Source organism: Vicugna pacos, chromosome 9 (genome assembly GCF_048564905.1).
Source record: "Vicugna pacos chromosome 9, VicPac4, whole genome shotgun sequence".
NCBI lineage: Eukaryota > Metazoa > Chordata > Mammalia > Artiodactyla > Camelidae > Vicugna > Vicugna pacos.
In genome coordinates, this window is record NC_132995.1 from 45328818 (window position 1) to 45342547 (window position 13730).

The window sequence follows — 13730 nt, forward strand, 5'->3', positions numbered from 1 at the left end:
CAACCTTGGAGAAGGAGGAGGGAGACAGGGAGAGGAGCCCTCTGAGCGCCACACGAGGTGTATACCCTCTCCACTGTTCCTGGACAGCAAGCAGAGCATGCACTTCTGAGTGTGCAGGGCTGGGGTGCTGCTACGGCTTGAGGGCCAGGGTCCCCAGGGGGTTCAACCGGCTCCTTCCTGGTCTTGCTCATAGTGCTGAAAGGGCTCCGGTCACCCTCCACCTCGATGGGATTGTGCAGGTGCTGAACTGCCACCTCAGTGACATGGCCATCGGGATGATGACCAGGATCGCCGTCCTCAAGTGGCTCTACCATCTCTACATCAAGACTCCCCGGAAGGTGAGCTTCCAGGCCCAGTAGGCCCCTGTAAGCCAGGGAGCTTCTTCTAGGTGTTTTTTGAGGGCCTGCCTGTGCTTAGTAGGGTTTTGGTCGTTGCAGTTCTGGAGAAACCCTAGCAAGCAGAGGAGTGGCAGATCCCTGAAGATCCCTTGGTGTCGGGGTGGGGGGTTGGTCCCTGCAGTGGAACCCTGTCTGCAGGAACCCCATCCTGGAGCAAGGGAGAGCTCACTGGTGCCCCTGCTTCTCTGCTCTCCAGATGTTCCGGCACACGGACAGCCTCTTCCCCATCCTGCTCCAGACATTATCAGATGAATCTGATGAGGTAAGTCACCAGCACCCTTTCCTCTGTGCCCTGGCTGCCTGCCTCCCCTCCTGAATGACTGACAGGATCGTGTAGCTAAGAAGTGCTTATTTTGTTATTGCTGTTGTTCTCTTAAACCAACACCCTCAAATCACCCTATTACCTCATACCTGGTGAGGTGCATCCATTAGAGGAAAAGCTGTGTTTATTGCCCTCAGCTCTGGGAATAAGGACTCTTCCTTAATGAGCCCTTCGGAAGAGCACTCTGGGTCTGGTCATGTACAAGGAAACCAGTCCAGCAGGGAGCCTTGTCCCTGGAAGGCCGTAGAGAGGTAGTGGGGTGCCCAGTGGTAGGGTCCAGCCTGCTCAGCTGCCCATACTTGGGCACGTCACTTCCTGACTTCTCACCTCAGTTTCTTTCTCCATCCAGTGGGGCAGTAATAGTACATGAGGTTGTGAGAATGAAATGACCCACGGAAAATGCCAAGTGCTATCCCGGCACATGATAAGCACTCAGGGAGCATCAGCCAGACTCCATTTGGACCTCTAATTTGAAATTGGACCCTGAAGCTTTGATTCTGTTGGGATTACCAAGAGCTAAAGGGAGAAGATGGCCCCATCCCAGGCAGGAGGAGCCCCAGGTGGAAAACCCAGAGAGTGGGAGGGAGAGAGAGCAGGCCCTGCATCCTGCCATCTGGGGGAGGGGCTCCTCCAACCGCACAACTCTCAGCACGGGAGCATTCTGTTCTGTGGACTTCTTTTTTAAGACTCTCCTGCCTCCCAGCCAGGGGGCAGGATTTGCATCTGGGCTTTGCCATTTGCCAGGGTAGCATCCCTTCCCTCTGTACCAGCTTCAGGCTGCGTATCAGATGCTGGCGGCCCATGCTGTGACTTGCCCCTCTTTCCCTCCTCTGGGCTCCAGGCAGCTGTGGGGTCCATGAGGCAGCAGGCACAGACATCTGCAGACCTCCTAGCTGCCTAGTGGGAACACAGGAGTGGACAAGGGCTGGAGGTAAAATGGAGAGGGACATGGCTTACAGCTCCTGTAGCAGGAGCCACCTTGGTCTTTCCTGGGCTGCTACCAGGCACTGTGAGGCTTCCCTGAACCTGAGCTGAAGAGAGATGCAGACAGGCAGGTGTCCACCTCTAGGTCCTGAGGCACTCTGTACTTCCAGAAAAACCCAAAGCAGATAGTCTGGGAATCTGCCCATGTCCCCTCCTGCCTGCTCACCACGCACATGCGTGCACACACACACACCACCACCCCCTCTCTATTTCCCCCACCGCCAACGCAGCACGAGGCCCAGGTGGACACGGCCCAGTTCTGCCTGAGTTTGTAGTGACTCACTGCACAGTCATGGCCCTCATTTCAATACAAAAAGGAAGAGAAGAGCTTTGCTGATTGGCTCCTTCCCTAGGACTTCAGTGAAAGCAGCTGAGTTTTCAGTCCTTTAAATTGAGTTGTTTAATCCCATCCAGCCTTCTCTGCTCGCAATTGGTTTTTGTGTGCATGTGCATTTCAAGGGAGCTGGAGGAGATGCAGTCCATTAAACAGCTCTGTTCAGGTTGTGGCTGTGGAAACTTGATTTGCTGAAGTGCCAAATGTTGTCAGTCTTTGGGGGCACATCTCATGGGCCTCCAATGGGGAGAGGGTAGGAACTGCTCTTGGCGACAGTTACCAAGGGTTGGGGGAGCACTGCTGTAATAGGAGGGAAGAGTCCCTGCTTTCCCATCTCTCCAGGGGAGGGATTTGGGGACCTCGGTATCAGTGGGGAGTCATGATTCTGCCACGTCCTGGTTCTTCATCAGAATCACATTCCTAAGTGGCCCCTGCCCTATCTGGTGACCTTGAGGGCTTACTTGGCAATGGAAATACAGCCACAAACAAGACAAAGTCCCTCTTCTCCTGCAGCAAGCATATAGGATATATAGATCGTGCTCTCTGTTAGATTTTCCCAGTATTTCCATACCCTGCCCTGATCTCAGATTGGATATCCCTGGAGTTCAAGACCCTGAAAGACCATTCAGTCAAATCAGACTACAGCCAGACTGGTGGGGAGAGGCCCCTTCACTTCTGGAATGTAACCATGGCCCCCCGTGCAGGGCCTTCCATCCCGCCTGGGGCCCTTTGATGCACAGATATCCCATTAATAACAGCTGACTCATGTGAAGTCATTACAGTGCCAGGAACCGTGCTCAAGACCCCCTGTGGTATCTACAGAATCCTCAATAAGTCTGAGCCAAGTACTGTTATTACTTCCATTTTGCCGTTGAGAAACCAAGACCGAGGAAGGTGAAGTAACTTGCACACAGCTAGGGAGTGATGGGGCCAAACTCAAAACCAGATCTCTTTGACGACAAAGCCCTTCTTCCTAATCACTTAGCCACCATGCCTGTGTTTCACCACATGTGGCCTCAGCCACCCACATGAGAACCCGAGCTTGTGTTTAGTTGTGCTCATTTCTACCCTTTTTCCCTTGTTCCACAAGATTTTGAGAAGAGTTCTCAATCTAGTGTGGAGAGAGGTGTGTGTATTCTGGAAAAGCTCTCCCTCAGCACCTTGACCTTTTGTTCCCTTTTCTTACTGATTTATTGATCAGAGACATTCCATGTATCATCTGTGTTGCAAGTGTTTTTCTCTCCCAGTATGAGTGTGATAAACCCACATGCTCGTCACCCTTGGCAAGAGCCGCTGGCCTCAGGGGACATAGTGTGCCCAGGTGTTAATGACGCAAGCACTGGGCACAGGGAGGGGCAGAGCCTCAGAAACCTAGCACTGCCCCCACCCCATGTTCTGCAGTCCCACTGGCGTGTGGCCTCACTGTCATTGTTTCTGGGTTTCCTCCCAGTGACAGCTTGGTAGTCCACACCCCTCTGGCATCCTCAGTTGTCTCTGCTTTTCCGTTATTCAGGATAAGTGGCTGTTTCCTCAGTACTGCCTGCTCCTTGCAGACTTTATCTGAAAATCCCTTTTGTCAGAAAGAATTTGCAGGTGTCAAATTAATATTCTTGGCACCAGAGTAGAAATCCTCCCATTAACTAGAGCGCCAATTACTTGTTTTTAAGTGAAAATGTGACCCTGATTCAACAGCGTGGAATGCAGGGCACATGCTCAGAGCTTCCTGCTGGACCCTGGTGGGAGGTGGGACTGCTTCTTCCCCTGCCCGGAAGATGCCAGTTGTCGCCTGCCTCCGGAGCCTGCAGCTGCCTGGGCGGGCTCTGCCCGTGAGCCCCTGGAGGACAAGTCTTTTCCATGCTCTTAATGGAGTGGCCTGCCTGGGAGGGGCCTCAGTTACCCCCACCCCACTCCCAAGCACAACTGCCTTTTAATCTGCATTTAAAATCCTCAGCGGATAGCAATGGATATGTGTCATTATACATATGTCTAAACCCACAGAATGTACGACACCAGGAGTGAGCCCCATGTCAACTGTAGACTTTAGGGGATAGTGTTGTGTCAGTGTAGGTGCACTGATTATAACAAATGCACCTCCGTAGTGAAAGGGAGGCTGATAAGGGGAAGGCTGTGCATGTGCAGGGCAGGAGACATGTGGGAAATCTCTGTATCTTCTGTGCAACATTGCCATCACTTAAAACCTCTTTAAAAAATAAAATCTATTTTAAACAAAATAAAAAAATATGTAGAAGTTTTTGAAAGTCTCAATCTCAGAAGAGAGAGCTGGAAGGACGTCTGGTGCCTGCTCCAAGGGAGCACAGCATCCCAGACATCAGGTCACCAGACCTGAGCTTGAATCTCCAAGAGCTCTGACCCATCCTTACCAGGGACCCCGGACAGGAGCCTAACCTCTCTGACCTATGCGAAGGATGAGTGATGCCTGCACGTGCCTCAGAGACTGCTATTTAAAGGGGCTTTATAAAGCTCCCAACCTGATCCTGGCCCATAGTAACAACCTGTCTGTCGTCCCAAGGTCTTTAGGGGGAAATTGGCATTTTGCCGGGTTGAGCTTTCCCGCCTAGGAGCAGGCCTCACCCCCATTTAAGTCATCTTGTAACACTTCGGGGTCTTTCTTTGTTGGTCTTATTATTATGAAGTTTGCTTTTGGTGTTTAATATTTTGTTGTGACTTTGAGTGGCATCCCTTTCCAGTAAGGTTTTCTCCCGGAGTGACAGTGTGGTCTTGTGGCGGAACTTCTAGGAGTCCAGTCCTGGACTCAGCAATTGGTTGACCTTGAGCAAATGACCTAGCTTCTCTAAGCCCCAGTTTCCATATCTGAAAACCAAAAATAATAGTGGAATCCCAGCTCCCAGGTTTGTTGTGTGGATTAAATGAGACCATGAGTATCAAGTGCTCAGCATAGGACACAGCACAACTAAACATGTGGTAAACATTAGCTCCTCTGATGCTGGATATGATTTCTGTAAAATTGTAGAGACACACACTGAAATCAGGAAGATGGGCTCTGTGTTTGTCCCACATCCTTCCTGCGTACAAGGGAGTTAGTGAGTCTAAGAAGTGATCAGGAACATCTAACAAAGGTGCTGAAAGTCTACCATGGAAGCCGGGATGGCGTGCTGCCTTATCCAAGCCAGCCCTCTCCAGTCTAGATGCATCTCTCTGAGCATTTGACTTTGACCTGCCCTCTTGGGCTGCCCCTGGTATGCTCACCTAGAATGAGTGTGGCCAGTGACTAGGATGGCCTTGGAGTGGTTTGGAAAGCAGCCAAGGTGAGGAACAGGAGGACAGGCCCCTGCTCCACACTGCCTCCCTCTCCTTGCTACCGGGCAAGTCCACAGCATCGCTCACCTCAGTTTTCTTCCCTAAAATGCGGTTGGAATGGATCTTGTTAGTCCCTTCCAGCTCTGACTTTGTGTGGTCCTAACTCCACTGCCTGGAATACTAATGAGGCCCGCTCAAAAGTGGACAGTCTTCTGTAAGAATGGGGCTTGTTTTTCCCTCTCATATCCTTGCCTCAGTTTTTATTTCACTCCAATTTTCATTCCATCCACTCTCCAAAACAAACAAAAACACCCCCCTCCACTTCAATTCCGAAGATTTCTTTACAGTCAGATCACAGGCTGGAGAACCAACGGGTAAGATGTCAGGGGTCTGTGAACTTGGTTCCTCTTGCCAAGGCCCTACCAACATGTGGAGATGAGCTGGATCCCAGCACAAGCAGCCCGAACAGGAAAGTTGTGGACCGTTTCCTGCTGCAGCCCTCCAGGGAGGGGCCCTGCCAAGGATGCGAGACACTGGTCCCCTCAGCTCTCCCTGGGGCTTCCTTTTGGGGGAAGAGGAGGAGGAATGAGCAGGGAGAAAAGCTGTGGCCAGCCAGGCGGACATAGGCCTCCAGTCACAAGCCCCAGGGACCACCAGCCCCAGGTCCCCCTGACCCAACAGAGGCTCTGGCAGTCACCGTTAGGGGTCCTGGAGGCCTTTTGCTGCGAGCCCTTGGCAGCAAACTGTTGCCGTGGGGCAGGGGCGGTGGGGGGTTCATGGTCACAGGCCCAGAATTGCACTCAAGGGGACGCCTACTGCTCTCATTCTTCCACTTCTCTACACTGCGCACTTTCAGTGCCCCACATCAGCCTCCCACGGGCAAAGGGGGACCCACAATGCCCGCAGTCATCTGCTCTGAGAAGGCAGGTTTGTGTGCCGAGAGGGGCTTCAGTCTGAATCTTTCAGTATTCCCTCCACTAATGAGCCAGTGAGGACCGAAAGCCACACCATAACTAGAATTTTGATTGGGCAGGGGCTGTGGCCTGGCACCCCCAGGCTCCTGAGATGGGCAGCGGTTGGCCGACACAGGGGAGGCTGGCTTTCCCATAAGGCCTGGTGGCACAGGAAGGAGTCCACGAAGGGGAGCCAGCTGGGAACCACCTTCCCCTTTACAGGGCTGGCAGCTCTTGCAGAGCCAAGTGATAGGCCGAGTGGCCTGTAGGGCTGAGCACACACCTCCCCCAGTCCATCTCTTCTTGAACTCAGGAAGCAATCAGTCATCGCACCTAGAAAGGCCTAAGTCCAGCAACCCAACAGAAGCCCTATAAGGAAGCCACACACACCAGGGCCACTGTCAGAATCCTCTGGAACTTTAAAAAATCTGGCAGTTTGGGCTTCATCCTAGATCTCCCAAATTGTTCTCTTAGGTGGGGCTGCATGGCCTGAGCGCCAGTGTTCTGCACAAGCCCTCCAGTAATTCTGATGCACATCTCTGGTTGAGAACTTCAGGTGTGGACCAGCCTAAGATCCTATTGGGAGACTGTGGGCCATGCCCCTAGCTCTCAGTCCTGATGCCCTCTCTCCTCAAGGTGGTGGCAAGGCCAGGGCCCTCTGTTTTCACCCCCACCCCACTCATGGCATCTTCAGAAGTCAAAAATTTTCCCAAGATGTCTGTTCATTTTTCTTCCTCCGGAGATAGCCAAAGCTGGATCAGCTGAATTTCCGTGACACCTTCAGTTTGCAAGGCCCACTGATGGGGCGGGGATTTCTGTTGGCTAGAGATGCTGAAGGCAGGAAGCCCACCTAATGCTCACCCCACACCAGATCTGTGCTAGGCATCATCATATGTGCCTGATCTTAGTTCATCTCCACGAAAGCCGTTGACGGGTACATTCTACTGTGTCCCCATTTCACTAAAGCAGAAATAGACTTGGAGAAGTGAAGTAACTTGGTCAAGATCTCAGCTTGATGGTCCATAAATCTATGAAGCCTTATTTACCATGTACACCACCCACTCCTCCTGCCCATCAAGGCCAGCCAGGTCCCCGTCTGTATCATTACAGCATCCTGTGCCCTTGCCACACTCTGTAAGGACAGAGACCATGCCCAGCACATAGTAGGTGCTCAGAAACATTACATTAGCAAGTGAACAAATAGGAGGTGGGGCAGATGGTGAGCTGACCCCCCTGCGACCTGCCCCGCCCTCCTGCCTCCTTTGCTGGGGCCTGGCCCTGGCTCCTCAGGCTGGGGCTGAGTATGGCTTCCACATAGGCTGGGATTAAGCAGAGACCTGGAGGTGGGTAGGAGACCAGGAAGCCCTGCACTGCTCTCCTGGTTGCCATGGACCCAAACCCCAGAGATGGCCCCTCGGCTCCTCGCCTGGTAACCGAGCTAGAACGTGTGCACACTGCTCCCGAGCTGCCCCTGTTCCCTGCCTAGCTCATGGGGAGAATTTATCACCCCTGCTGGTCAGGGGCCTCTGTGATGCAAGTGGGTGATGGCTACCTTCGGCAGGAAGCCTTGAGGGGATGGAGAGAAAAGGGTCTAGGGGCCAGGGAACTGGTCTTCAGTTGTCTCACCCCAGGCTGGCCTTTCCCTCCTCTAACCTCAAAGGGATGGCAGCTGGAAGGTTTTAAGCTGCCAGAACCCACACTGTGCTGTCACTGTTAGTGAAGTTTAAGAAGTATTAGGTGCTGGCCTTTGGCATGTATGGCACAGAACTGGACACTTGGGGAAGGACTTCAAAAAAGTCCTAAAAGTAAAAGAGAAGAAGAAAGAAAGAAAAGAAAGCAGTCCTAATTCTTAAGGGCCTGTGTTCAAAGAAAGGCAACAAACCAAGTTATAATCCCCCCCCTTTTTTTTTAAGGTTCTTTTTGCTTTAGTAAGACATGCAAGGTTTTAATCAGGGTGGTTTTCTCAGTGGTAAAATAGGTCTAAGCCTAAGCAGTTCTTCTCCTCCACCCCCAAATCTAAGTGTTCTTTTTGCCAGTGCTTTCTCTGCTTGTTGCAGGTGGTGGGGTGGCAGGGTTGCGGGGCCCGTCCCGCAGGAGTTGCTGGGCATGGCCTGTTCTGACCCCATTGTAGCTGAAGGCTTTTCTAGGAAAATCACTTCTTGCCAGGCTGCACTAGCCTGGGGCCTGGTTGCTGCCTTCTGCGGCTCAGGTTTAGGGAATGCCTTCCTGGGGATGGCAGCCTGGCTTCCTAGGGTCCACCAGCTGCAGGAGCCATCCTGTAGGTGTCAGGGATTCAAGAGGCCTGACCTGCTGCACTACGTCCCCTGTAAAGGAGCGGGACAGGCTTCTGTATGCAAGGCTTCCTGTGGATGCCCAGCCTCGGTGTCTTTTCAGTTACTCTCAGCTCCACTTCCTAAGAATAAGGAGTAGCCCAACCTGACCCAGATCTCAGGCACAGCCCTATGACCCCACTGTTCTGGGCAGAGGCATCAGATAGCTCTTGGTAGTGGCCCACAGAGCTCAGCCTCTAGGGCCTTCGGCCTGAATTCACCTTTTCTGCCAGCCTTAGTGTGTTCCTTGGAAACATTCTTGTGGCTTCCTCCTCACGGGGACTGGAGAGGGCCGATCTTGGGGATTTACTTCCCTCTCCACGAGATTGGAAGGCCGAGCCAGTTGACATCTGGGGCCTAATCAGCTGACTGATGGCCTAGCCAAACTTTTGACAAAGTTTCTTAGAGATATGTGGGTAGAGAAACAGGTAGCCTTGGCAAAAGCTATCGAGAACTATCCATCTTCCATTTCCTGCCTGGCCCTGCAGGTCAGCAAGTATTTATTCAACATCTGCTGAGTCCTCACCTTGGGACTTCATGTTCAGGAGAGAACAGGCCTCCCAGCCTAGGGACTTGGTCTTGCAAAGCTCTGGGTTTCCAGCCATTTCCAACTTGGTGAAAGAGCAAGCAGGAACACCCTGGAGAGAGAGAGGAGGGAGCCTCCCACCATGAGGGGTTTTCCAGGGCTAGTCTGTGAACAAGAGGTTGGGACAGGGAGTATCTGGATGGACCAATGAAGGGAAGGAGGGAAACAGCTGCCATCTGGGAGACTGTCCTTGCCTACTGGAATGCAGGGGGAGACAGCCTGCTATGGCCCATCCAAATGATGACTCTCCTCCCACACTTCTCAGGAGTCCTCTGGCTTCCTCACTTTGCTCCCCAAACTGTGTAGGGTTTGATGCCCCTTCCCCCTCATCCCTGCAGCCTCCCCCTCAGAGTTGCTTTGTCAGATGTTTTCCTCACCCAGTTGCCACCAATCCTTTCACTCTATCGATGGCCAGCTCACTCTAGGACCAAGGCCCAGCTGATGTGCCTTCCCTGCCCCCAGCCCATTGCCATGGTAACAGCAGGCACTCCTGCTCCTGCAGAATATTGCTCTCTTGTAACCTTCTTCCCTCCCTCTCTTTCCCCCTTCTTTCTCTCACACAAAAAGAAAGCACAAGTGTTTTATATTCATTCTGCGAAAAGCTGTGTAGTGCATACTAATTGGTGTGGCTTCCTCCTGCTTTCTTTGAGCCTTCCCTGTCCTCAGAGCCAGCACTACAGGCCAGTGCAGTCATGGGCCCAGCCAGCCTGCTCCCTGGAAGGGGGACAAGCTCTGTGTTTCTGGAGACTAGGCGGTGCATCTATAGCTTGTGGCCTTTGTCCAGGCCATGAGCATAAGCAGGGCTTCTGAGATCACCACGTCCTCATCCCAGAGCTTCCTGCCCACAGGCCAGGGGTCTCCAGGGGAGTGAAGCACCAAAACCCCAGCCTGGCACAGAGACTCACAGCCAGGTCCAGCCAGAGGGCAACCCCTTTGTGATTTCTCTTGCTCTGTCCCAGGCCCCTGTTGACATTGCCCCCCACCCCTAGGGTGTCTCCTCACCACCCCCAAGCAGAGTTCTGGCCTAGGCCTGGGTCAGGACTGTGGTTCCATATTCTCATGTCCAGCACCTGGAATGACTGGGGTTTGCTGGTCATTTGGGAGAGAGCCAGCGGCCAGACTTGATGGGCACGGGAGCCTCAGAACCTCGGAGTGGCTCCCCCTCAACTCCCCACTCCCCTCTTCAAGATGTTCCTTGGCCTGCATTTTGGCAGCCCCTTCAAGCTTCTTGCCTCTAGAGGCTGAACAAGAAGGTGCTATTCTCCACCTCCCACTTAAAGGGGACTCCCTCCCACTTTATGGGGCGGGAAGTGTGTGTATGTGTACAAGTGCTTACACGCACTGCTGCCCGTTGGCTTTAGCCCCCAGGGACCAGAGACAAATCTGATAAGTAAGCACCAGAGGAGAGGCTAGGATTATTGAAGGAACCAGTAGACAACATTTCCGGCTTTAATTGTGCAACTGAAGTATAATTTGCGTTCATTTGCCATTTGGTGTTAAACTTTCTAAAGTAAGAGAATTCAAAATGTGAAATATGCAGCTTTGCTGCCTATGCTCCCCAGTGGGGCAGTAGGAGGTTCAGAGATGGGTGATGCAGATTCTCTTTGGTAGAAAAAATGAAATCTGAAGCCATCTGTGTGTGTTCCATTGTCCCTGCCCAGTCCCTAATCCACTGACTAAGCTTGGCTGTGGTTCCAAAAATCTCTGAAGTGGTACGTAGGTATCTCCTATAATCTTCACAACAACCTTGCAAGGGCAAATCTCCATTGGCACATAGGAGGAAACTGAGGCTCCTTGTCACCTGCAAAATCAAGTACAGAGCTATCTCTTTGTCTGGGTCACCGTTTTTGATGACCTGCCCATGCATATGGTTTCCATCTGATCTTTGGCTGTGCCCCCGCACCAGCCCCATGTCTTATTCTGGAGGTAGGCCAAAGCTTAGGTTCCTGGATGTGCCACGTGGTCTGGCTCTATGTCCATGAAAAGCTCATGCTAGTTAAGAAAGTGCATTACATGCCTTCCTCTACACCCTACCCCTAACAGTTCCCTAGCAAACTGGGGCTCAGATACTTCTAAAGTCTTCCAGCCCCGCTCCAGCTGCACACACACTGTCTTATCAGTGCTTGTGAACCACCTGCCCCCTGAAGGGCAGGACCTGTCCTGTTTAGCCTTGCATCTCCTCCAACCTGCATAGGCCCGGCCCACGGTGGGCGCTCAGTAGATGCTGTAGGGAGGGGATTGGATGGTGAAGGTAACTGGTCCAGGGTCAGGTGGCTGAATGGCAGGGTCAGGATTAGAAGTCAGGACTGTCTGACCATAAAGCCCTTGTCACCTTGAACAGGTGATTGTGTGTGAGACCACAGACCAGTGAGGTCATTAGTTCTGGCTGGGAGCAAGGACAGCTGCCTCCTCTGGCCTCCCTTTCCCTTATATTATAGCCTGGTCCTGGGGCTACTTCGAGGGTGGGGACATCTCACGGGCCAGGCCTCTCAGGTGTGGTGATTGTTCCCAAGCATCTTTTCTGACAGAGAAGCAAGCACCACTGGAAACCTGGTATGGGTCATTGTGGGTCGTTGTGGCCCTTGTTGGGTGAGCATCTGGCCAGGTGCTGTCCTGGCCCCAGCTGCCTCATTTTCTCACTGGCGGCATTTGACCATCAGAATTTGCTGCCCACATGTGCAGCCAGACCTGAGAGGAGTAGCCTGAGGCTTAGAGGCGCAGTCAGCATGAGGGATGCAGTGGGGTCGGCACATGCCACAAGATGTAAAGAGACACAGGTTCCCCGCCCCCTGCCCCAATCAGCTCCCCTGTGAGTCCCAGCCAGATGTGAGATCACAGGAAGTTGGTGAGGCCCTACTTCCTCAGCCATGGGCAGAGCAAGAGCAAACCAGTCTATGAGTGCCCCTAGATAGGGAATCAGGATCAGGTTTTGACATGATTCTTCTTTTTTAAGATGCAATTCATATCCCATAAAATTCATCCTTTTAAAGTAGAAACCCCCAAGAAGAAACCTCTGTGCCCATTAGCAGTCACTCCCCGTGTCTCACTCCCCTTAACCCCTGGCAACCACAACCTACTTTCTGTCTCTATGGATTTGCCTATTCCAAACATTTCACATAAGTGTATGTGGCCTTGAGCACCTGGTTTCTTTCACTTAGCAAATGTTTTCAGGGTTCATCCATGTTGTAGAAGGTATCAGAACCTTGTTCCTTTTTATTGCCAAATAATAGTCCATGGCATGGATAGGCCATGTTCTGTTTATGCATTGATCAGTTGATGTACATTTGGGCTTGTGATATTATGATATATAATAAGAAATATATATTTGGTCTTCCTTCCCTGTTTTTGGCACAAAGGTCCTAAAACTCTTGGAATTTCCTAAGTGATAAGAGTGATAAACGTGTCTTTTGCTAGATTACTAAGGTGACTTTGGATCTCCCCTAAGGATGGAAGGTGATTGCTATTAGAATCAAACATATGATTAGAAGGTTGGAACTTGCAACCCCACCTCTACCTCTAGGCTAGAGGCTGAATCAGTCACCAAAGTTCAGTAATTTGATCAATCGTGTCTATGTAATGAAGCCTCCATAAAAACTCAAAAGGATAGGGTGTGGCGGGCTTCACGTGGAGGCTCAGAGAGAGTGGTGCACCCAGAGAGCACAGCGGCTCCGTGCCCATTTCCCCACCCTGTGCTTCTCTTGCATTTGGCCATTCCTGAGTTACATCCTTTCATGATGAACTTGTAATCCAGTTAAGCAAAATGTTTCCTGAGTTCTGAGCGGCTCCAGCAAATTATACCCAAGGAGGGAGTCCTGGGAACCTCTGATCTATAACCAGTCGGTCAGATGCAGTTGACAACCTGGACTTGCTATTGACATCTGAAGAGAGCCTTCTTGGGGCAGTCTTATGATTGAGCCCTCAGCCTGTGGGATCTGACGCTCTGTCCAGGTAGTGTCAGAATTGAGTTGAATTGTGGGACACCTGACTTGTGTCAGAAAATTGCTTGGTGGTGTGGGAAAAAGATACACATCAGAATTGATACTGGACTCTTGGAGTTGTTTCTACTTTCTAGCTGTGATGAACAGTGATGGTGTGAGCATTCCTATGTAAGTTTTTGTGGGATGTATCTTCGGCCCCCTTGGGTCAAACACTAGAATCCTGTAACTCTGTTTAACTGTTGAGGCACAGCTGGCTTGCTGCTCACTAGGTAGATGTACCAGATGGAGGGGCTGCTTGGTCATGCGGCGCTGCACTATGGCTGCATTACTTCCATGGTCTGGGGCTGAAGCCCTCGGTTGCCATGGTAATTCTTGGCCTGGGTTCATGCACAGTCATCCATCCATTCACCTGATGCCTACTGGATGTCCACTGGGTGCTAGGGTACATCTGCTTGTGCTGGGACAGGCACAGCCCCTCTTCTGAACACAAAGACGAGTAGGGAGCAGAACAGGGTGGGCAGCCCTGCCTGCAGTGTGGTGAAGGGCCTGCTGGAGGAGCTGGGACAGGCTAGTTACTAAGTCTCTCACATACACATGAACGCACAC

The 13730-nt window shown here is 51.9% G+C and overlaps 1 protein-coding gene across 2 annotated transcripts in view; it reads left to right on the forward strand.

Moving 5' to 3' along the window:
* The window catches only part of LOC102527176 (protein VAC14 homolog), a 94823-nt gene that overhangs the window by 31055 nt on the left and 50038 nt on the right, over window positions 1-13730 (forward strand). For both annotated transcript variants that reach the window (XM_015235507.3, XM_031680803.2), the window contains exons 11-12: window positions 194-338; window positions 595-660. In XM_015235507.3, the coding sequence (XP_015090993.3) occupies window positions 194-338; window positions 595-660 (211 nt within the window). The remainder of the gene's footprint in view (window positions 1-193; window positions 339-594; window positions 661-13730) is intronic.